Genomic DNA, 23,122 nt, shown 5'->3' with positions numbered 1-23,122 from the left:
TGGCTTGCACCAGTCACAGCCTGTCGTGGGTGGTGGCCCCACAGTGGCCCCATAACTTGTCAGCTGAAGTTATTAGAGACAGGTGCCTCTTCCCAGACACTAGCACCCTGACAAGTTTTACTCACCAAAGAATGTCGGCAGGGGATCCTGCCTCCCACAAACTTCCAGCCTGGATTCTTGATCCTAAATATTCTCTCCCTTCCCCTCCCCACAAACCTTAGATTAATATCATATCAACTCTCTGAATCGTGCTTCTAAAACTGTTAGCTAGCCCCTAATGCTGTGTAATTGAAAACACCATGCTTGAAACGACACATTGGTTACCTTGATTGCATTTAGTTGTTGAACAAGTCTCTTAGGTTTATGGAATACTTAACAGGATTTGAAAGCAAGTGTGAGTTAAGGCATTGAATGAGAAGGTATACTGGGGAGCAACGGAGGTGTGGAGTGTAGGGGTCGGGGTCGCGGGAGAGGATGAAGAGGTATGGAAGAACTTTCAGGATGCAGGCTCCTGAGCATCCAAAATCTTGGTGTAAGAGTTTCTTGTCTTATTTTTAGTTATCCTCCACCCACCTGTACTTGTGCACATGTACACCCCCACCCCCTACACACCCCTGCACAGGAGTGTGCACACAGACACACACACACACACACACACACACACACACACACACACCATAAATGCCCCTATCCCCAAGCTTTCCTAACCTGACTATCTGAGAACCCATTCTCCCTGGGTACTTCATCTCTACTCTTTTCTATAGTAACTGTAGGCATTTCAGTCGGATCGGGATGGGACAGGTATTCTGGCACCTGGGAGTCATAGAATACTGAGTGTTACACAGCTCAGATGGAAAGGTATCCTGGAACTCGGGAGCCAAGAACTACCACGGGTTGTAGTAAGCTTAGCAGCTTACAGCCCTGCCTCAGGGAAAGGCTTCCCCAGTGTATCGGTTCTGCTCTGGCATGTTAGGCATCCCAGAGACCACTGGGATGTTAGCCCAGTGTAGCAGTTTTGCTCAGCAGGAGGTTTCTCATGGGAAGTTGCTACAGTTCCAGAGTGGGGAGCAGAGTGTAACAACTCCTCTCTGCCAAGGTAAGGTTTCCCCAGCAAAAGTGTTACAACCCTACTCATTCTGCTCTGCCCAGGGTTGCCTCTGCTCCGAAAGCTCATCCAAAAGGTTTATTGGGAGGGAAAAATCTAGGAGAGCACGAACAGCCACAAGCTAAACAGACACAGGGTTTATATAGGGGTTCCTGGGTGGGGATTGGTCAGATTTTAGTGCTGAGCTCAGATTAGCTAGAGCTCTGCTCAAGGATTGGTTAGTTTTATGCACAGGATTAGGGTCAGATTTGGCTCTGGTTTCAGGGCCAAAGTGTGTTTCTTTCTCTGGTCCTTTTTAGCCTTTTGGCTCCAATTTTAGGGCCAGGGTGCATTTCTTTCACTGACTCTGATTCCAGGGACAAAGTGTGTTCCTTTGGCACTGGTTTCAGGGTCAGGGTACATTTCTTTTGTTTTGCTTGCAGGGCCAAAGTGTGTTTCTTTGGCTCTTCTCAGAGTGTGTTTCTTTGACTGGTCCCTTATCCCTACAATAACCATAGTATTTTCCATTTCAAATATTCCTATGGGCCACGGCTTCTTTTTTATTGAAACTTTTTTTCATTTATTTTACATACCTACCAGTTTCCCCTCATCCTTTCCTCCTGCACCTGCCCCTTCCCATCTATCCCTCTCCCCTTCCACCCCTACTCCATCTCCACTCAGAAAGGGGCAGTCCTCCCATGGGCTTGAGCAAAGCATGGCACATCAAGTTGAGGCAGGACTGAGCTCCTCCACTAGCATCAAGTCTAGGCAAGATAATCCAGCATGGGCAACAGGTTCCCAAAAGACAGTTAAGCACCAGGGGCAGGTCCTGCTAGGAGCCCTAAAAAGAGACAGCTACATACCTGTCACACACATGCAGAGGGCCTAGGTCCCATAGAAGCTCCCTATTTGTTGGTGTGGAGTGCATTAGCTCCCACAAGCTCAGATCAGCTGTCTCTGTTGGTGCCCCCATTATGACCCCTGAGCCAAGGCTTTTTACTTCAAGACCCCAGGGACAGCCAAGCTTCTTCACATTCGCATGGCTCCCACTCCAGAACCTTCCAGAGAGTGCACATGAGCATGAATATCTTACACTTAAAACCTTCTATCTTCTCTCTAACCCCAAAAGCAAACACAAAGACCTGACTCTCTAAAGAGTTTTATTGATAGTCACCTTGGAACCCCATGTTGTCCTATGATGAACAGAGTCAGAGACCACCACATAAGATGAATCTCGATGTCACTTCCTTCCCTGGTTCCCTCTGGGTTCTGGTTCTGTTTCCAGGCTTGAGGTCCCCTCAGTTCCAGGTATTCGGTGGAACATGGGAATCGGAGGGTGGGCTCCCCCAGAAGGACCTGCACCGACTTCACCTTCAAGGGTGTCATTCAACTCCTCTGTTGAAATCTCACCACACAAGAATCTACTTTCCTCAGGCGCTTCCTTTTGTCTCTTACAGGGAAACTCCGCAGGGGGAGAAAAGACCTCCCCTACACACATCCATGAGTGCCAATTGCGGATCTCTAGACACAACACAGAAGTGTAGACTGAGGTTTCTGTCTCGCTCCGTCCTGCAGCCATTTAGTGCCAAATAAACACACAAAGGCGTGTATTCCTTATAAACTCTTTGGCCCATAGCTCAGGCTTCTTATTAGCTAGCACTCTCTTAATTATTAACCCATTTCTATTAATCTGTGTATTTCCACATCATCTTGGCTTACCAGAGAATACCCAGGTCTCTTGCTTCCCCCACAGGCTATATGGTGCTTCTCTGACTCCGCCTACTACCTTTCTCTAGCCCTGTTTGTATTTCCCACCTGCCTGTCCACTGGCTGAAACAGCTTTATTCATCAACCAAGGACATCCCCCATCACAAAAGAGTAAGATTTACTGCGGAGTAGGAAGACATATCTATCACCTACTCTTTGGGCTCCTATCTTTTGAACAATCGTGGCTGTCTGAGTTCTTTAGGAGAGTCATTGTGGTCTTTTCCTTTTTCTGGTTTGTTATTGATGCTAATCACTACGGTAGAAGTAAACGCACAGGGAGTGAGAAGTCAGGTAGGAAATACTACTTTACAGAGGTGTGTGACTACCCAGAGAAACACCAAGAGACAAGTCTAAACATGCTACCAAACCACACACAAAAACATTGGCTCCAAAGGTCAGATACAGGGTGGGACTACACAGCAGCTATCACGAGACATGCTGCCCTAGAAGTGGTGTGGAGGGGGGCGGGGAGTATGGAAAAGAGGCTTCTGGGAAGGAATAGAAAGAGGAACTTGTTGTCTGATATTTTAGGATCCCCTTTCATTCTCCTGATTTCCAGGGACTCCCAAGGGGACTAGAGTGATAACTAGGACTGGTTACAGGTTCTTCCAAACATTTAGCTCCTCCTGTTGGAAGAAAAAGGGATAGCTCATTTGAAGGAGTAAATTTTTTTTTCTCTGAATCTAACTACAGAGAACCTAGATTACTATAGAATAATATTTGTGTCTCCCCCAAAGTCTTATGCTGACATGCTAATCCCAAGTGGGACAGTACTAAGAATATGCTGACATGCTAATCCCCAGTGGGACAGTACTAAGAAACGAAGCCTTTGTGGGTGATGAGATCATGAGTGTGGAGGCCTTTTTTCCTGTTGCCATGTGGGAACATATCAAGAATCGAATGGTCTGTGAAGCAAGAAGGAGGCTTTCACCAGGTCCTGTACCTGCTGGTACACTGCTCTCAGACTCTCCCCATCCTCCCAAACTGAAAAGTGTGTTTCTGTTGTCTGGACGCAGTCTGATCTTTGATAGTCTATTATAACCATTCAAGGAAACTGAAAGGTCAAGGAATTCTAGAGGCTGACTTAAGCAACTTCCAGTCCTGCCCTCCACCTCTACTGATCTATGACCACTGTGAGCATTGCTCTCTAGGTCTTTCCAAAATGTCCTCTCTAACTGGGAAATAAGCTGGATTCCATCTGCGAAGAACTCAGAGGACCCAGCCCTTCAGAGGGTTCTCACCATTCCTGGGGAGGGAGCCAGGCCCTCTTTCCTCTCCAGCACCTTCAACTTTGAGCCCACAGCATCAACCGCGGACACAACTCCTTCCAGAACACTCTCCAGCTGCAGAACTCTCCTTGTGAGGCTGAGAGAGACAAAGGACACAGAATATGTGTCGGGGTGTGTGCAGGGGTACGGTATTAGAGGTAATACAGTGGTGCTTGAGAGAGACAAAGGACACAGACTATGTGTCGGGGTGTGTGCAGGGGTACCGTATTAGAGATAATACAGTGGTGCTTGTCTGGACTGGAATGAGGAAGAGTCACAGGGGAACAGAAACAGGACTAGCAAATGGGTTTGGGAAGGTGTGGAAAGATTCTCAAGAGAAGGTGTCACAGCCATCCCTGGACCCTTGCCTCCACATACCTGGAGAACTCTTCTCCAGAAACCCAGCCTCCTGCTCTGGCCGCCTCTGGGCCCGATTCATGTAGTGTGCTATATCCAAAGGACTGGCCTAGGTTCTCAGTCTCAGCACTGAGGGCCACCTGATTGGGAAGATGGATGTTAGAGGGGTAAGATGAGCTTTCTATGTTTCCTATTTAAATGTATTTTATGTGCATTTATGTGAAGGTGTCAGAGCTCCCAGAACTGGAGTTACAGAGAGTTGTGGGTGCTGGGAATTGAACCCAGGACCTCAGGAAGATCAGCCAGTGCTCTTAACTGCTGAGCCATCTCTCCATCAGTTTGGGAAGCTTCTAATCCATCCTCTGCTGTGAAGAGGCTCACAATCCTAGCCTTGGGCTCCCTTTCTCGTGGCTGTAACCCCCCTCTCTGATAGGCCTGTCCTTGAATTGTTTTTACCTATATTGAATAAGGATGGAGCAGGCATAGTAGGGCCAATTTCAAAATTCCAAGAGAATAAGTGTTCCTACAGGATCATCAGAGATTATCTTGGGGACTGGTCTCTTCTGCAAAGCAATGGTTCTGAAGCTTGGCTGTGTACTGGAATTGCCTTGGAAATTTTAGAAAGTCCTAATGTTTTAAACCCTTCTGCCCAGAGTTTGAGGGTGTTTAAAGGCTCTTTGGAATATTTAATATGCAGAAGTCTGAGAACCACTGTTCTTGAGGGTTCTTTCCCGCTCACGTTTGGGAAGACCTTCAACTTGGGTTTAGTTTGGTATGCTGGGGAAGGAGTGATGTGTTTATCCCTCCTCCCCACCAACCAGTCCTGCTTACCCTCTCCTCTTCCAGACCTTGTCGCATCTGTGCCTGCTCCTTCTCATCCAGAATGTGATTCCCATCCTGATCAAACCTGGCGAAGGCAGCCTTGAGCTCCGATATCTCATTCTCTGCCTGCCCCAGTCTAAGGAAAGCGAGGTGAAGAAGTTACTGTAATCACTCAAATATGGCCTCCCCACCCTTTGTGAGAGTCTTGATCTCTGGGTCTCACTTTCTGAGAAAGAAGGGGACCACACGGGAAAGCTAGAATCTTTAGGGTCTAGGGATTCCACCCAAACACGTTCTTTCATTTCTTCTTCATACCCTGACTCTTGCTGGCCAGGCTAGGCCCTCAGGATCTCATAGAGATTATGACTTTTCTTTGCCCTAGATAACTTGCTGCCATGAGCACAACTCTGGCTTCCCTTCCACTTCCTAATCCCGAAATCCATCCTTTATAAAGAGATTAATTACCATTGTAAAGTTCAGGTATAACACCTGAGCATGGTGGAAGATGTCTATAAGTCTTAGGTACTTGGGAGGCTGAGGCTAGAGGAAGAATCAAATCAAGTTCAAGGTGAACCTGGGCACTAAAGCGAGACCAAACTCAAAAATAATAAAATGTAATAGAAAATGCACATCCAAGAGCACCAATTCCTTGCTTTAAGGTCCCCCAAGAACCCTATTCCTTGGATACAGTGGTGATGCTCAAGGTCTTTCCCAACATGGCCCTGGGCCATGCCCTCAACTCTTCCTATAACTCACCTTTCATTTGATATCTTAGCAATGCTCAGCTATCACACCGGCCTTCCTCTGCTTGTCCACGTGTAAGCTAGGCATTCTTTTTTTTTTTTTTTTTTTTGGTTTTTCAAGACAGGGTTTCTCTGTATTATCTTGGAGGCTGTCCTGGAACTCACTTGATAGACCAGGCTGGCCTCGAACTCACAGAGATCCACCTGCCTCTGCCTCCCAAGTGCTGGGATTAAAGGCGTGCGCCACCAACGTCCGGCTAAGCTAGGCATTCTTTAAAACCCTTTCAGTCGTCACCTCTTACTGGAAGCCTTCCTTTATCTCAAAAAGGGTTGATAACTCTTTTTATTCCATGCCCCCCTCTCTTTAAGTCACTACTGTTCTTGAACTTAGTCTGTCTTGGCTTATTTGCTTACACAACTTTGAGCTCCTAGGAGACAAAGATTTTTGTCTCACTTAATTATGTCATCCCCTACTCAAGCCTGATCCACTGATGGTCTTCACAATATGTTTGCCCAATATTTTGGGTGGGGCATATGCAATAATAGGATAATTATACTGTTACATTAGGTGTAAGAGTTGTTCAATAAGGTCCAGAATATATATAGACTATGGTCAGGGATCTGTAAAGCCAGGTCACAATTCTGAAGGTCAGGATTAGAGACCCATGAGTCAAGGTCAGGATCCCATAAGTCAAGACCATAGGCCCATCGACCAAGGCTTATTAACAAAGGATGTATAGTTTAAGGCCACAAATTAGACCAATTTCAAAGAAGGTTGGATCTCCAGTAGCTTACTCCCTTAAGGTGTTGGTGAAATCTTCAAACTGGATTTCTGGTTCCCCACCCTTGAGGACTTTCTGCACATCTGAAACCCGTTCCTTTCTCAGACGCAGCTTTAGAAGAGTCTTCTTGTAGCTCTGAAAGGGAAAGGGAACAGGCAGAAGTCCCCACAGGGTCCTCACCACCATTGCCTCCCACCTCCACCTAACGATCCCAGGACCCCAGAAACAAATCAAAGGCATTCAAGAGCACAGATGCCTGTTTGCATTAGCCAAGAACAGACTACCATGGCACAGAGGCCCAGAGCCAAACCCAGAAAGAAACACTGCTCAAAGACACTGAGGAGTCACCTGTTTCAGGAGGTCAGAAAGCTGTAACTCATCCTTCTGGCTAGCTAGCTCCTCCTTGACCTCTGAGTATGTGTCATTGATGATGGCCAGGAACATGTTCTAAAGGAAAAAGTAAGGACGTGAGTTGTTTTTTTTTAACCAGGATCTCTCTATGTAGCCCTGGCTATCCTAGAACTTGCTATGTTGGCCATTGTGGCTTCAAACTCAGAGATCTGCCCTACTCTGCCTCCCTTGCTGGGACTAAGGGTGTGCACCATCATGCCTGGCTTGTGACCCGGGTTTTCACTTTCAACCCTACTAAAAACACTGAGTCTTCTTACTCTACATTTTACACATGTGTTCTAAAAAGACCAGTGCTCTGCAGCCCACCCATACCTGCCTCTCAAGAACCTGAAAGTCCTCCTTTTTTTGACACATTTCTGTTAAGGAAAGACCATGTTCCCTTATCAACCTGAGGTTCCTCATTTTCAGATGCTACAGTGACTTTTCTAAACACCAAGATACCCAGCATATGCCACGGACTTCCCCTACACAAAGGCCCACCAGTTACAGAAGTCATCGTTTTTTCAATGTGAAGTACAAATGTGCTCTCTTCTTTACCATCAACCCAATTCCATGCCTGGTCTCTATCAGTTAAATAAGGATACTTTCTGTTTCTATTAATAAAAAAAATCACACTCAAAGGCTTTTGGGGAGATGGCTTGGCATTTAAGAGCACTTATTACTCTGTTGTGATATTTTGTTTGTGTTCTCATAAATAAAGCTTGCCTGAAGATCAGAGGGTGAAGCTAGCCACTAGTTAACCATAGAGGTCTGGAGGTCTATACAGACAGGAGACAGGAATTGATAAGACAGGGTGTAGACAGGATCTCAGCCCTTTTCTGTCTTAGGAGCCGGAGAGGTAAGAGGTGACTGTAGCTGCTTCCTTACTTCTCTGATCATTCAGATTTTACCCCAATATCTGACTCTAGGTTTTTATTATTAAGACTAGGATCGAGCATCATTGCTCTTGCAGATGACCAAAGATCAGTTCCCAGCACCCACGCTGTAGCTCACAACCATTTGTAACTCCAGATCGGGGGGGGTTCAACTCCCTTTTTTTATAACCTATTTGGGCACCAGGTACACACACAGTGCATATCATACATGCAAATAAGACACATCGAATAAAATGAGTCTCAGATATTTCCCAGTTGGCAAGAGAGAACCACCAGTAAACACTGGCAAGTAGAAACTATCATGAATGCCATAGACGAGGGGGCCTCTGGGAGAACAGGCAAAGAGGCTTCCAGAGGTCTCCACTTCTCCTCATGAGGTATTCCCCCACTCCCTTTCTCTCCTTGGAAGATGAAGAGTTGGTTTTCCTCCTCATGAGGTATTTCCCCACTCCCTTTCTCTCCTTGGAAGATGAAGAGTTGGTTTTCCTGGGATAAAGTGCAGTTTCCTTTATGTCCCACACACCACTTGGCCATCTGATATCATTGCTACATTAACTGGCTCTCAGAAAACCCCAAAGAACCTCCATAACTTTCCCCCTGCTGTGAGAAGCCAGTTATAATCCTAAGTGAGAGGCATGGAGGGTCAAAACCCCACGCTGAAGGCCTCTAAGTCTCCAGCCCTCAAGGACCCTCACCAGGAGCACGAAGAAGACGAAGAAGACGTAGGTGACGAAGTACACAGGGCCCAGGATTCGGTTGGCATTGTCGATCGCATTGTAGTCAAAATCGCCAAGGATTATCCGGAACTGAGTGAAACTGAGAGACCAGATCTGGGTTTCACCCAGAGCCTAGTCAAGCATTTGCCCCAATTCATACCCCATCTCACTTTCTTAACCACAAACAGACCCCTCACTGCACCTAATGCAATAAAGGCAATATAATAGAAGTGGATGGCCTGTAAATTACTTGAGCACAAACCTGGACTTCAGGAGACTCTAGATACTTTAAGCATTGACACACCCATACACATGCCCCTCTTCCCCAAGGTGGCACACACCCTGGGAGCTGGAGAGTGAGGGGCCCAGGGATGGGGGGGGCAGGGCACACACATGCACTTGACGAAAGTGCTAAAGCTCTCCACTTGGGTCCCAAAGATCAGGTAGCCGAGCTGGGCATAAGCGAAGAAGACGATGAAGAACATGACAGCGAAGCCCAGGATGTCCTTGGCACAGCGAGCCAGCGTGGAGGAGAGCTGGGTCATGGTTCTGTTGAAGCTGATGTACTTGAATATCTGCCATGGCGAGACACGTAAAGGAGAAACGGTGGAAAGCATGGAACCCTCTGGGGACGGGGAGAGGCCCTGGGAGGCGCCCAATCAGACAAGAGAAACAAGGCCCATGTGGAGGAAGGTAAGTGAGCGCATCGAGGCCAGAGGTAGGAGGCAATTTCCAGGTACCTTGATCCAGGCGAAGAAAACGTTGACAGCGTTCATGTTGTTGTACTGTGTCTGCCAGAAGGCCAGGAACTCGAAGTCTGCATAAGTGTCTGGCTGCTGCAGGAGCTTTCCCATCAGTCGGTTTACTTCCAGGGTTCGGAATATGTGGAAACCCACAGCCACAAAGGAGAGCTGTCACACAGGAGTCGTGGCGAGTGTCAGATAAGTCAAGGGAATCTTAACAGAAGTTGGAAGATGAGCTCCCAGAGGAGAGCCAGGGCAAGGAACATTCTCTGCTGAGATGGTCACTAGCTGAGGTCCGGATGGAACACAGGGTGGGTGACCAGGGAACAGCTTAAATGGCCTACAGCCCAGGGGTAGGTTTAAGAGCCATGGGAAATGGGAGGATTGTGAAGAACTGCAGGGAAGTGGTACTCAGGAACATGGTGTCTCCCCATCCCTATCACTCCCAAGCCGTGGTCAAAAGAAATAAACGTGCAAGCCAGTGAGATGACTCAGCAGAAAGAGGTACTTGTGCCAAGCCTGGCCACCCGAGTTTGTTTGATCTCTAGGACCTACATGGTGGAAGGAGAGAGCCAACTCCCATAAACTGACCTCTGACCTCCACAAGCCCACTGTTGTATGTGCACACACACACACACACATGTGCACGCATCCACACAAATACATGTAAAAAAGAAGCCGGGCCATGGTGGCGCACGCCTTTAATCCCAGCACTCTGGAGGAAGAGGCAGGTGGATCTCTGTGAGTTCGAGGCCAGCCTGGTCTACAGAGTGAGTTCCAGGACAGCCTCCAAGACAATACTGGGAAACCCTGTCTTGAAAAACCAAAATAAATAAATAAAACAACAAAAGAAATGTGTCTTGTTAGTAGGAAGGAGATGACAATGAAGGGACAGTATTCAAACAGAAAAGAGAAATGGTAGAGTTCGCAAAAGGTCAGGCCATGAAACAAAAGGCAGAAGAGATTCTGAATAGATTTGCATAAGGGAAAAAGGAGGGCCCACTCATAGGTGAGGAGGAGGGGCAAGTCTTCCCAAGTCTGAGCCAGTGGGCATCAACCTTTCTCTTGGGGAAACTGGGCACAGTGCTTCTACTAAGTCAAAATGAGGGCTTGGGCCTCCAGAAGGAAGAACTTGGACCCCCTATCAAAGCAGGGGTCTCTCCACCCTCCAGTATGACCCAAGCCCCTCACCAAAATGATCACCAGGTCCAGAATGTTCCATATGCTGCTCAGGTAGTGAAACCGATGCAGGTGGATTTCCAGGATTTCTTCCACCACATAGTAGAAGATGAAGACACAGAAGATGACCTCACAGCCCATGATGAAGAAGTCCCAGTTACTCACATAGCGGATCAACTTAACTGTGCGGATTTGCCAGGATGAGATGGTCCCTCCTGTGGCTGGGAACTCTACCACCAGCCTGTGAGGAAGGTGAGATGACTAGTGGGGACTTGGCTGGGACAGCTCCTCCCACTTCCTTGGAGCCTCACATCCACCATAGGGTACCACATAAGGGGAGATCTCAAGCACATCAGATGGACCAGGAACCAGGGACAGAGAGATGCAATGGGGAGAGGGTGCTTACCTCAGAATACAGAAAAGATTGATGTTGGCATTGTAGACTGAGAAGTCGATGAAGACCACCCGCGTGCCCCTGTCTAGCCACAGCCCCTCTTGAAGACCTCGGAGGACCTCCGCACTGGCTTGTCGGGATCCTGGAAGGTCCAAGTAGTAGCCACCTCCACTGTAGCTTGTGAGCCTGCCCCAGTGGGAGGAGCCCCCCAGCTCGTTCTGTGAGTGGTATGTCCACCTGGCAAAGAAAACAGGCCATCTGAACAAAGAGGTCAGAACCAGGCAAAAACGCCCCCCCAAGGTAATTATGAATGCCTGGCTTTACAGATCCACACATTGTGGTGTATCTCTATATACATACTTACTGCACTATACCTGTTTATGTGTGCATATATTATATGTGATACATATGCAATTGTGAGAAACATCTTAGACATTTTGTATGCGCTGCCACATATAGTGCACATAATATCACATATGATAGATGCTTCGTATATATCATTTTGTTTGTTTGGCAATTCCAAGATAGTTAGGTATCCAGTGATACCTCTGAAACCCAAATGTAAGGGTCTTCCTTTTTTCACTAGGTGAAAAGCACTATTGGGCTCAGACTGTAATGCATAGGAAGGAAACACTTGGGCCATACATACAGAAACCATTTTCTAGTTCCTGTGGTTCTGTAGCTGGCTGATCAACCCCAGGATTCCTTGTTCTAGCCTCCCACACCCTACCCTGCTTACTCCTCTCCCATCCTCTCTAATCCCTTCCCTTCCTCTCTCCATCCCTCATCCATCTCCCATCTCCCATGCCTTGCTGCCGCCTGCATCAGGTCAAACTCTCTAACCATGACTTGGGTGGCAGCGTAAACTTCACTCAAGGACCACACACGCCCAGGGACTCTGTAGCATGAGTTCTAATTGGTCTTCACAATAAAACCTTGAGTCAGATATAAGGAAAAATGCTGAAATATCAGAGAGATGAAGTAGCAAGCCCTAGCCACACCTTACCTCCTCAACTTCCCAGCAGAAAAGAGACTGAGCTCATGTCTCCTCCAGCCTTATCACTTCTTCTCTCCACCCAGCTGTATCACTTCCTGTCTATCTGTACGACCTCCAGACCTCTATGGTTAACTAGTGGCTAGCTCCACCCTCTGATCTTCAGGAAAGCTTTATTTATTAGAGTACAAACAAGATATCATTTCAGGACTCCGCCTTCCAGGAAGGATGGAACTGTCACCTATGTGTGGGAACAAGTCCAGAAGATGTGTCTTCTCTGCTAACCTGCCTCCTCCACACCTGAGCCACACACACCAAAGAGTCCTTGTTGGGGTTTAGGGAGAGGCCTCCAAGTCTTGTAAGGTGCCCACCCTAAAGATTTCCGTTAAGTTCCAAAGAAGTGTTTCCCACACCCTGGGCTGATGGCAAGCTCAAAGGGGTGGTCCTGCGCTTTTGGCAGGGGCTCACTCACGCTGTGCCATTGAGAGGCCCAAAAGGGAGTTGATCTTCCTTGTCTGCAGAGTAGACATCGTAGCAGTTCAAAATGTCCTCACGGAAGTCCTCATGAACCACACAGGAGTCATTGCGCACCCGCAGTTGCCGCAACCTCGGGGCCCCCAGCAGGAGGTTCTCATAGTAGATGAAGGAGTGGGAGCCACGACCCAGGCTCTGGTTGTTGTACCACTTTGTCCAGTACAAACTGTCCAGGAGTGGGCCCTGAGCAAACTGTACCAGCATCTGGGTTGAGCCTGGTCCAGCCGCCTTCTAGCCCAGGGCATGACCTTTGTTCTCATTCTCTGGCCCTCGACTTGCCTCTAGCCTCTATTTTTGGACCCCCAGAGCTGACATTTGAAACTTTAGCAAAATACAGTTTAAAATATTGTATTTTAAGGTTCAGCTTTCCTTCTGAGTCAAATGCTAGTCTAGCTTCTGCTGGTCAACCCCCGTCCGTCCCTCCCCATCAACACCGCCATCTCTCTTCAACCTCCATCTGCAATTTAGCCCAAGACGTTAATTCAGCGTTACCCTTTAATCTGCCCTGGTTCCAGACTGACCTCCCTGGACTCTGGCCTGTGTCTCAGACCATTAAGAAGGAGAGGGAGGGATAAGGCAGTGTCATACTCACGTCCCAGAAGTCTGCCATGCTGCTGATGGTCTGGAAGGAGACCCCAGAGTCTGATGGAGTATGTAGGAACAGCTCAGACATCACTTTGGTGTAGTAATAGGCACTAGAGCTTGTCATTCCGTAGGTCACTAGAACACAACCCAAAAGGTATGTCCTCAAGGTCCATCTCCCCAGAGGAGTCAAGAAAGCCCACTGCTCTGGGGTCAGAAATACACTTCCATGGGAGCTCACCAGACCTTCCCTCTAGAATTATCTGGAGAGGATGATAGTACCACTAGGAGAGCCAGGGGATGCTTTAGGGAAGGGTTACCTAGAATAGCTGCAATCCACTTGCTTTGGCTTTGTCATTATGGAATCTCACTTTTCTCCCTAGGCTCAGATTAATTTCCTAGTTCTACTTGCCAGAGCCAAAAGACTGCACTGAGAGATGCTTCCCTTTATTTGCTCTCAATTTTTGCTTCTATATTTTACAGTAGGACTCAGGCTAAACATCTTGCAATGGAAAGGAAACCTCCTGACTTCTGAAATCATTGGTTCTACAGCCATGGGAATAGCGGGTAGGCATAGTGTGGACACCAGCATCTGCTTGGAACAGGATTTATTACACTACAGATCAAAAACAATCTAGCAGCTGGGCACTGTTGGCACATGCCTTTAATCCCAGAACTCGGGAGGCAGAGGCAGTCAAATCTTTGGGAGTTTGAGACCAGCCTGGTCTACAAGAGCTAGTTCCAGGACAGGCTCCAAAGCTACACAGGGAAACCCTGTCTTGAAAAACAAAACAAAACAAAAATCTAGCCTCTGCTCTGAATAATAGCACCTCACTCAGCCGCACAGACCAGCCCTTTGTGCCAAAAAATAGAGAAGCTCTGTGTTTTCTTGCTTAAAGGCAGGGTTTAAAATGCATATACCACTTATTTCATAGGCTGTCCCTCCATCTGGGCTTATCTGATGTTTCTTTGGGATTAAACTCAGGTAACAGGTTTGAGGGAGGCATGCCTCGTGAGTGATGTTACATTCATTACAGTGCATCATGTTAGGAGATATGGGTTGACTATTCATGTCTAACCACTGAAGTTAATTCTGATCCCTTAAGATGATGTTTTCTGGGCGTGGTGACGCACACCTTTAACCCCAGCACTTGGGAGGCAGAGGCAGGTGGATCTCCGTGAGTTCCAGGCCAGCCTGGTCTACAAGAGCTAGTTGCAGGACAGCCAGGGCCACAGAGAAACCCAGTCTCAAACAAACAAACAAAAAGATGGTGTCCGCTGTGATTCTTCAATGTAAAATTATGATTTCCTTCTTAGAATTAATATACATTTTGGGATATAGTTTGACACTTACATAAATATCTTATTAATTACTCATTCATCTTTCACCTATGAAATTAAAGTATTCATTGATGAATTTTGTCTAATTATTACCAGGATGATTATCAAATGCCGGGTTTCTTTTCCATCATTTCTTCCACATGTATTTGCTGATTGTGGTGGTTTGAATAGGAATGGCCTCTAAAGGTTCATGTATTTGAATATTTAGTCACCAGGGAGTGGAACTATTTGAAAAGGATTAGAAGGACTAGGAGGTGTGGTCTTGTTGGAGGAATTATGTCACTGAGGGTGGGGTTTGAGGTTTCAAAATCCCATGACAGTTTCAATCTCTCTGTGTGTCTGTTTGTCTGTCTGTCTCTCTGTCTCAATTTCTTTCTCTCTGCCTGCAGATCAGGATATATCTCTCAGCTATTGCTCCAGCGCCATATGCCATGATCTCCACCATGATGATAATGGACTAAACCTCTGAAACTTTAAGCAAGTTCCCCATTAATGCTTTCCTACATAAGAGTTGCCTTTGCTACGATGTCTCTTCACAGAAATAGAATAGTGACTAAGACACTGGTGTTCTTCTTAGGAAGATATTTTGTTTATCAGTTTGTACTTGTGAATGCTCCCCCCCACGCCTTTGTGGGTTCTAATTTGACATTATTATTTATCTTGTTACTCAGTGTTTTTGTTCGTTTTGTTTTGCTTTTGAGACAGGGTCTATGTAGTTCTGGCTGCCATGGAACTTGCTATGCAGACCAAGCTGGCCTTGAACTCACAGAGATCTACCAGCCTCTGCCTCCTAAATGCTGGGATAAAAGACATGCCTCCACATCTGGCTGGGTTTTGAGGGGTGTTTGTTTGTTTAACAAGGTGAAAGACTAAAAGGAATATGTAATACGAGCTTCTGAAATGGATCCTGGGTCATATTCTCTCTTTTGCTATAAAAGCTATTAGTAAAATAGTTGGTGAAATTGTAATAGGGTTTGTTGATTAAATGACAGTACTAGATCAATGACAATATCCTAATTTTTACAAGAGAATATTCACCACCTTAAGAAAATATACATTACGGTATTTGGTAATAATGAGACTTTACACTATTATGTCTTCAAATTTATTTTCAAAAGACAGTGGAGGAGGGGACAGGGCTATGTAGCACCTTCATATTTGCATAGCTAGGTAAAATGTATGAATTCTTTATATATTTGTTATAATTTTCTGTATGTGTATAATAATTATGTTCAAATTTTAAAGTAGGATTTCTTATCCTCTTGGGAGAAATTCCTTTAATTTCTTTCTTTTTCAACTGAACTCAGATACTAATATCTGATAAAGTAGACTTTAAACCAAAATTAATCAGAAGAGATGAAGGTCACTTAATATTTATTGATAAAATAGTTCATTGAGAGGCTATGACAATTCTAAATACATAAGCATTAAATATTGTTGCACCCTATTTCATAAAACAAACATATAAAAAAGCATAGATTGCCTCAACACAATGAGATGTGTAGCAAAAAGCAATGATTAAATGAGTGGAAAGGCAGTCTATAGCAAGGAGGGGGGTGTCTATTAGCTGTACTAATGAACTGATAGAATACTAATATCTAGAATACATAAAGAATTTTAAAAATTAAGCAGTGAAACAATCTAATCAATAAATGTGCAAATGAAACGAACAAAGAGCTCTCGAAAGATCAAGTGCAAATGACTAATAAACATATAAAAATGTCCTGCATCTTTAGCATCAGGGAAATGCTAATCAAAACCACACTGATATTCCATCCCACTCTAGTCTGAATGGCCGTCATTAAGAGAACAACAACAATAAATGCTGACAAAGAATGGAAGTGGAGAGGGAACCCTTATACACAGCTAATGGGAATATAAATTAGTCCGTCCACTGTGGAAATCAGTGTGGAGGTTCTTCATCAGACTGAAACTAGAACTACAATGTGATCAGGCTGTACCGTGCCTAGGAATGTCCCTAAAGGGATCCAAGCCAGCAAAACAGATCCATGTTTATTGTCTCACTATTCCATGCCAAGTTACACATCACCCTATGCATCCATCAACAGATGAATATCTGAAGAAAAATACAGCACACATATAGTAAAGTCAGCTGTAAAGAATGAAATTATGTGGTCTGTAGAAATTTGATGGAGTTGGGGATCATTATACTAAGCAAAGTAAACTAGACCCAGAAAAAGTATTTTTTCTCTCTTATGTATATCCTAGCTTGATTTTACACTCACACACACATACACACACACACACACACACACACACACACACACACACACACACACACACTCAATGGGGATGAGGTAAAAGGAGTGAGGAATAGAGGAGGGAGAAGCAGGTAAAAGGAGGGCTGTTGAGGAATTAGTATAATCAAAGTCTTTGGTACACTTGAATGAAGGTATCTTTATCAGGGTTGGGAAAACGTTTCAATGGGTAAAGGTACTTGGGGCCAAGCCTAATGTCATGAGTTCAATTCCCATGACCTACATAGGAGATGGAGAGTGCCAGTTCCCACAAGCTGTCCTCTGACTTGCACATACATACTGTGGCATGTGTAGACATGCACATACACAATAAATAAATAAGTACATGTTAGAAAAAAGTGAAAAAGAAACGTCTTTATGAAACACGTCACCATTAAAAATAATTCTGTTTTTCCGATCTTGGACCATATTTTTCCTTTACACCCAATTTAGGAAGAGAAGGGTTTGGGTGAACTAGAGTTTGTTTAGAGTGACCCCTGGTTATAAGAACAGAACAGACATCGTAGTTCACCATTGAGGGCCATCAGCAAAGAAGAAAGCGTCAGCCTCTGCATTACTCCATTCCACTCTATTAATAAAGCCCAAGGCATGGCTTACTCCTGGTTGTGTCTGTGATTACCCATCCTCAGTATGTGGAGAAAGAAAGACAGGCAATGTTCTGAGATGGGCTGCTGAGAGCCCACCTCACAGAACTGATGGCCCAGTGGACTTTCCCTGATGACCTTGTACTAAATTGTTACACTGCTGAGTAGCCACTAGATGGTACTCTTTGCTCTGCCTTTTCCTAGATTAGTCTAAACTACAGATCAGAATTACTGTAGCTCTGAATTGCTTGCCAACTGTTTCTCAGGGAATATCTTCAGTCTTTGCTTGCTTGCATTGATGCAGCTTCTTGTAGCTCAAGCTGGCTCTGGACTTGTAAATAAATGAGGCTGTTCTAGAAATTAGGAACTTCCTGCCTCTGCCTCCCAAGTATCGTGATTAAAGCCATGCATCACCATTCGGGAGTCTGCTTTTGTTTTCATTTTTTTCAGTGCTGAGACTTGAACCCAAGGTCACGAGGATGCTAGGCAATAATCTACAGGCCCAGCCCCATAACCCCTGATTATTATCCAAGACAATAAAAGTTGTGTTTTCTGCCGGGCATTGGTGGCGCACACCTTTAATCCCAGCACTCGGGAGGCAGAGGCAGGCGGATCTCTGTGAGTTCGAGGCCAGGCTGGACCGACAGCCTCTAAAACAGAGAAACCCTGTCTCGTTAAAAAAAAAAAAACCAAAAAAAATTGTGTTTTCTAAGAAAAATGCCTTCTCCTGGTCAAATGCTTGTTAACACACAGATATACAGTATCCATTCTTCTTTGTGACTCTTTAGTTAAAGTTCATATGCATAAAAGGACCAAGATAGAACCTTAAAACCTTTCTAGATTAAAGTCCAAGCTCTTTCTCTCCACCCACATGTTCCGGGAGCTGGGGAGATGGCTTGAGCTTTAGAGCATTTATTTCCCTCTTAGATAACACAGGTTCAATTCTCAGCATCCACATGGTGCCTCACCACTTCAGTTCCAGGGATGCCCATTTTGACCTATGAGGGCAGTAGGCATGCATACATGTGTCGTATACATACACACATGCAGTCAAAATACTCAAACACAAATGCTCTGTGTTTCTTGTTAATGTTTATTTATGAGCATTGTATACTTTGGACAAAAATATACCTTAAGAGAGGAATAGTGAAATATCATACTTCAGTTACTCTCATATACTAATGTGTGTGTTTGTGTGGAGGGAGGGAAAGAAAGAGAGAGAGGGAGAATATGATACAATGAATAAGAGGTATTTTCTCTCACCACTTAGTGAAGCCAAACTATCTCAAATAACATTGATTTTTGATGTAGTGTATTATCGACCCAGATTATTATAAAGATGCTTTCCATATAAATTAGACAAAGAGTATTTAAAGTTCAACATGGTGCAAAATACTTTGCTGAGTGTCATGATTTTAACCTCAGAAAAATTCTATTGAGAAAGGTACATTCCAGAATAATACCTTTTATTATAGAATATAAAGGCAACGTATTCCAGGTGCATGGAGTATAATAGGTGCTCACTAAGCATCTAAGTAGCTCTACTTACCCTGACTGTATGTCCCAGGGAAAAGGCTTTATTTCTTTCATTTTACACAGTACTTGGGTTGGGTTTTTGTGTATGTGGGTTGTTTGGTGTGGGGGGGGCGGGGAATCTTGCTGTGTAGCCCTGGAACTCACTGTGTAGATTGGGCTGGCCCCAATCTCACAACCTCTACCTCCCAAGTGCTGGGATTAAAGGCTTTTACCACCATACCCAGCTAGTATTCAGTATTTAACAGGCTCTGAATTACTATTCATTGTGCTGGATCAACCGTAGAAGAGGGGTTATTTTATTTTATTATTTTTTAATTATGTGTATCTGTGTGTGCCTGTTGTGGGTATATATGCAGGTGCCCATGGAGCCAAAGGAGTTGTATCCCCTGGAATTGAAGCTATAGATGGTTATAAGCCACTTGATGTAGGTGCTGGGAATCAAACTCTGGTCCTTTAGAAGAGCAATCTCTTTAGGCTCCCAGGGAAGAGTTTTATTTATTTATTTAACTTATTTATTTTTTTGGTTTTTTGAGACAGGGTTTCTCTGTGGCTTTGGAGGCTGTCCTGGAACTAGCTCTTGTAGACCAGGCTAGCCTTGAACTCACAGAGATCCTCCTGCCTCTGCCTCCCTGGTGGTGGGATTAAAGGCGTGCGCCACCACCACCCGACCTGGAAGAGTTTTTTAAAAACATCAAAATACAGAGTAAAATGAAATGAATTATTTTCAAACTGTATTTGACCCATGAACAGTGTAATCAAAATAGTTGAAGACAACTTTTGCTTAATAGCTTTGAAAAGAACCTGGAACATTCCTTAGTTTAAAAGAGAACAGTAATTGAGTCAAGACTTGGGAAAGATCATTGAAGCCAGACCTTGGATCACCTAACAGGAATTTCAGTTAACCAGCAACTTCACAGTGTGAGGTCAGTCTCATGGTCATTCATTCAGAAAACTGAATGGAGACTTGGGCTGTCCCTGAGTGGTAGAGCACCTGTCTAAGGTGAACCATGCCTGGGTTCAATGCCCAGCTGCTTCAAGGACTGGAAAAGAAACACAGTTTTAAAAATCAACATCAAATTTGGAGGCTGCAGTGTTCTTAATCCAAATGAAGATGAGAGAAACCCAGAGTTGCTCCAAGGGGTAGTGATTTTAGTGTCTGTCACTTCTGCTCCTTCCATATCCTACCTGTAAGCAACCTGTAGTATGCGACATATGGAAAGCGTGTTACAGGACATATTGCTGTAGCACTGTGTGGCACCCAACATGTGTGCTTCTAATAAGTCCCCCTGTACCATCAATGCTATAGGCTCAGAGGCCACATGTGGGGAACCACTGCTGTGACTTGTTGCAATCAGGTGGTCAGTCACACTTGTCCTCCATGAAGACATCGAGAGGCTCTGGGTTTCCGCTTCATCTATTTCAGTGAGTCTTAAGATTAGGGATGGAGAGGAATTATACCTTTCCCGGAGTTCTTAAAACCTCCCTGGAATTTGAAGAGCATTTTCACAGAGTTCATTGCCCACCTGAACCAGTGGATGTCACAGCAGAGCATCATATCCTCAGGGCCACTGGGGTGGAAGAACATTGAAAACAATATGTTGGTTTTTCTTAGTGTCTCTCCATTGCCTCCTATCAGTTTCCATCCAGATAATATAAATAAATCCAAAGTAGATGGTCCTATGAAGAAGCAGCTGATCTACCTGCAACACCTAGCTCAGAAATTTCTGACAAGGACTCAACAGGTCCATCTCATCATCATCCTCTTCTATCTAAAAAATGGCCAGAGTGCTCACTCTTGCGTGTGCACATCAATTCTGTGTGCTCCCTGGGCTGTGTACTTGACCTGCTCTTTCTCTTCATTTGATAACAAACTACACAGTGAGTGCCTCAAGAGAGGTTGTCAAAGTGGAAAAAAAGGGAGGAGAACCAGCACACAATAACACCACTACCAATAAATCAAGCACAAACAAAAATCATCAATCAATGGTCATTAATATCCCTCAACATCAACGGTCTCAACTTGCCTATAAAAAGACACAGACTAGCAGAATGGATACAAAGACAGAACCCATCCTTCTGCTGCATGCGAGAAACACATCTCAATGTCAAAGACAGATGTTACCTCAGAGTAAAGGGTTGGAAAAAGACTTTCCAATCAAACGGGCCCAAGAAACAAGCTGGTGTAGCAATCCTAATATCTAACAAATTAGACTTCAAATTAAAATCAGTCAAAAGAGATGAAGAAGGACATTTCATATTCATCAAAGGAAAAGTCCATCAAGATAAAGTCTCAATTTTGAACATCTATGCCCCCAATACAAAGGCACCCACATTTGTGAAAGACACATTACTAAAATATAAAATAAATGACATAAAATCTCACACACTAGTAGAAGGAGACTTCAACACTCCGCTCTCACCATTAGACAGGACCTCCAAACAGAAACTTAACAAAGAAACAAAAGAACTAAAAGAAGTTATGACCCAACTGGGTTTAACAGACATCTATAGAACATTCCACCCAAACACAAAGGGATATACCTTCTTATGGGCGCCACATGGAACCTTCTCTAAAATTGACCACATAATAGGAAACATAGAAAACCTCCACAGATACAAAAAAAATTGGAATAACCCCCTGTATCCTATCAGACCACCATGCATTAAAATTAGAATTCAACAATAACACAAATTGCAGAAACCCTATAAACTCATGGAAATTGAACAATGCACAATTGCACCATCCCTGGGTAAAGGAAGAAATAAAAAAAGAAATTAAAGACTTCCTGGAATTCAATGAGAATGGAGACACAACATATCCAAACTTATGGGACACACGGAAAGCAGTGCTGAGAGGAAAGTTCATAGCGCTAACTGCCCACATGAAGAAACTGGAGAACAGTCACACTAGAGAATTAATCGCACAGCTGAATGTTGTAGAACAAAAAGAAGAAAACTCACCCAGGAGGAGCAGATGCCAGGAAATAATCAAATTGAGGGCTGAAATCAATCAAGTAGAAACCAGGAAAACATTGAGAAGAATCAATGAAACAAAAAGTTGGTTCTTTGAAAAAGTCAATAAGATAGAAAAAAATTTGTCCAAACTAACCAAAAGACGGAGAGAGAGCATGCTAATTAACAAAATCAGAAATGAAAAGGGAGGCCCGGCGGTGGTGGCGCACGCCTTTAATCCCAGCACTCTGGAGGCAGAGGCAGGCGGATCTCTGTGAGTTCAAGGCCGGGCAGGACCGATAGCCTCCAAAACAATACAGAGAAACCCTGTCTCGTAAAAAAAAAGAAAGAAATGAAAAGGGGGACATAACAACTGAGGAAATCCAGAGAATCATCAGGGCATACTTTGAAAACCTGTACTCCACAAAATTAAAAAATTTAAAGGAAATGGACAATTTCCTGGATAGACATCACTTGCCAAAACTAAATCAAGACCAGATAAACAATCTAAACAGACCTATAACCCTTAATGAAGTAGAAGCAGTCATCAAAAGTCTCCCAACCAAAAAAAGCCTAGCCCCAGATGATTTCAGTGCAGAATTCTACCAGAAATTCAAAGAAGAGCTAATTCCAATACTCCTCAAAGTGTTCTATACAATAGAAGTGGGAGGCTCACTGCCAAACTCTTTTACGAGGCTACAAGTACCTTGGTACCCAAGCCACACAAAGACACAACTAAGAAAGAGAACTATAGACCAATTTCCCTCATGAACATTGATGCAAAAATAATGAATAGAATACTAGCAAATCGGAGCCAGGCGTTGGTGGCGTACGCCTTTAATCCCAGCACTCGGGAGGCAGAGGCAGGTGGATCTCTGTGAGTTCGAGGCCAGCCTGGTCTACAGAGTGAGTTCCAGGACAGCCTCCAAAGCTACAGAGAAACCCTGTCTCGAAAAACCAAAAAAAAAAAAAAAAAAAAAAAAAAAAGAATACTAGCAAATTGGATTCAAGAACACATCAGAAAAATCATCCACCATGATCAAGTAGGCTTCATCCCAGGAACGCAGGGATGGTTCAACATTAGAAAATCTATCAATGTAATCCACCATATAAACAAACTGAGAAAGAAAAGCCACACGATCATCTCACTAGATGCTGAAAAAGCCTTTGACAAAATCC

At 44.5% G+C, this 23,122-nt stretch overlaps 1 protein-coding gene across 1 annotated transcript in view; it reads right to left on the bottom strand.

The window, feature by feature from the left end:
- Nucleotides 1–2,227: 2,227 nt before the first annotated feature.
- Pkd2l1 (polycystin 2 like 1, transient receptor potential cation channel) overlaps nt 2,228–23,122 on the bottom strand; it is a 37,528-nt gene continuing 16,633 nt past the window's right edge. The window contains exons 3-15 of the mRNA XM_040744034.1: nt 13,262–13,389; nt 12,608–12,861; nt 11,154–11,378; nt 10,760–10,988; nt 9,566–9,736; nt 9,219–9,400; nt 8,805–8,925; nt 7,172–7,270; nt 6,837–6,958; nt 5,308–5,434; nt 4,498–4,616; nt 4,093–4,216; nt 2,228–3,477 (exon numbers count right to left, since the gene is read on the bottom strand). Coding sequence (XP_040599968.1) covers nt 3,448–3,477; nt 4,093–4,216; nt 4,498–4,616; nt 5,308–5,434; nt 6,837–6,958; nt 7,172–7,270; nt 8,805–8,925; nt 9,219–9,400; nt 9,566–9,736; nt 10,760–10,988; nt 11,154–11,378; nt 12,608–12,861; nt 13,262–13,389 — 1,931 coding nt within the window. The 3' untranslated portion in view covers nt 2,228–3,447. The remainder of the gene's footprint in view (nt 3,478–4,092; nt 4,217–4,497; nt 4,617–5,307; nt 5,435–6,836; nt 6,959–7,171; nt 7,271–8,804; nt 8,926–9,218; nt 9,401–9,565; nt 9,737–10,759; nt 10,989–11,153; nt 11,379–12,607; nt 12,862–13,261; nt 13,390–23,122) is intronic.

The sequence above is a fragment of the Mesocricetus auratus genome, unplaced genomic scaffold (genome assembly GCF_017639785.1).
Source record: "Mesocricetus auratus isolate SY011 unplaced genomic scaffold, BCM_Maur_2.0 Super-Scaffold_4256, whole genome shotgun sequence".
NCBI classification, from domain to species: domain Eukaryota; kingdom Metazoa; phylum Chordata; class Mammalia; order Rodentia; family Cricetidae; genus Mesocricetus; species Mesocricetus auratus.
This window is presented reverse-complemented; position numbering and strand designations above follow the sequence as displayed.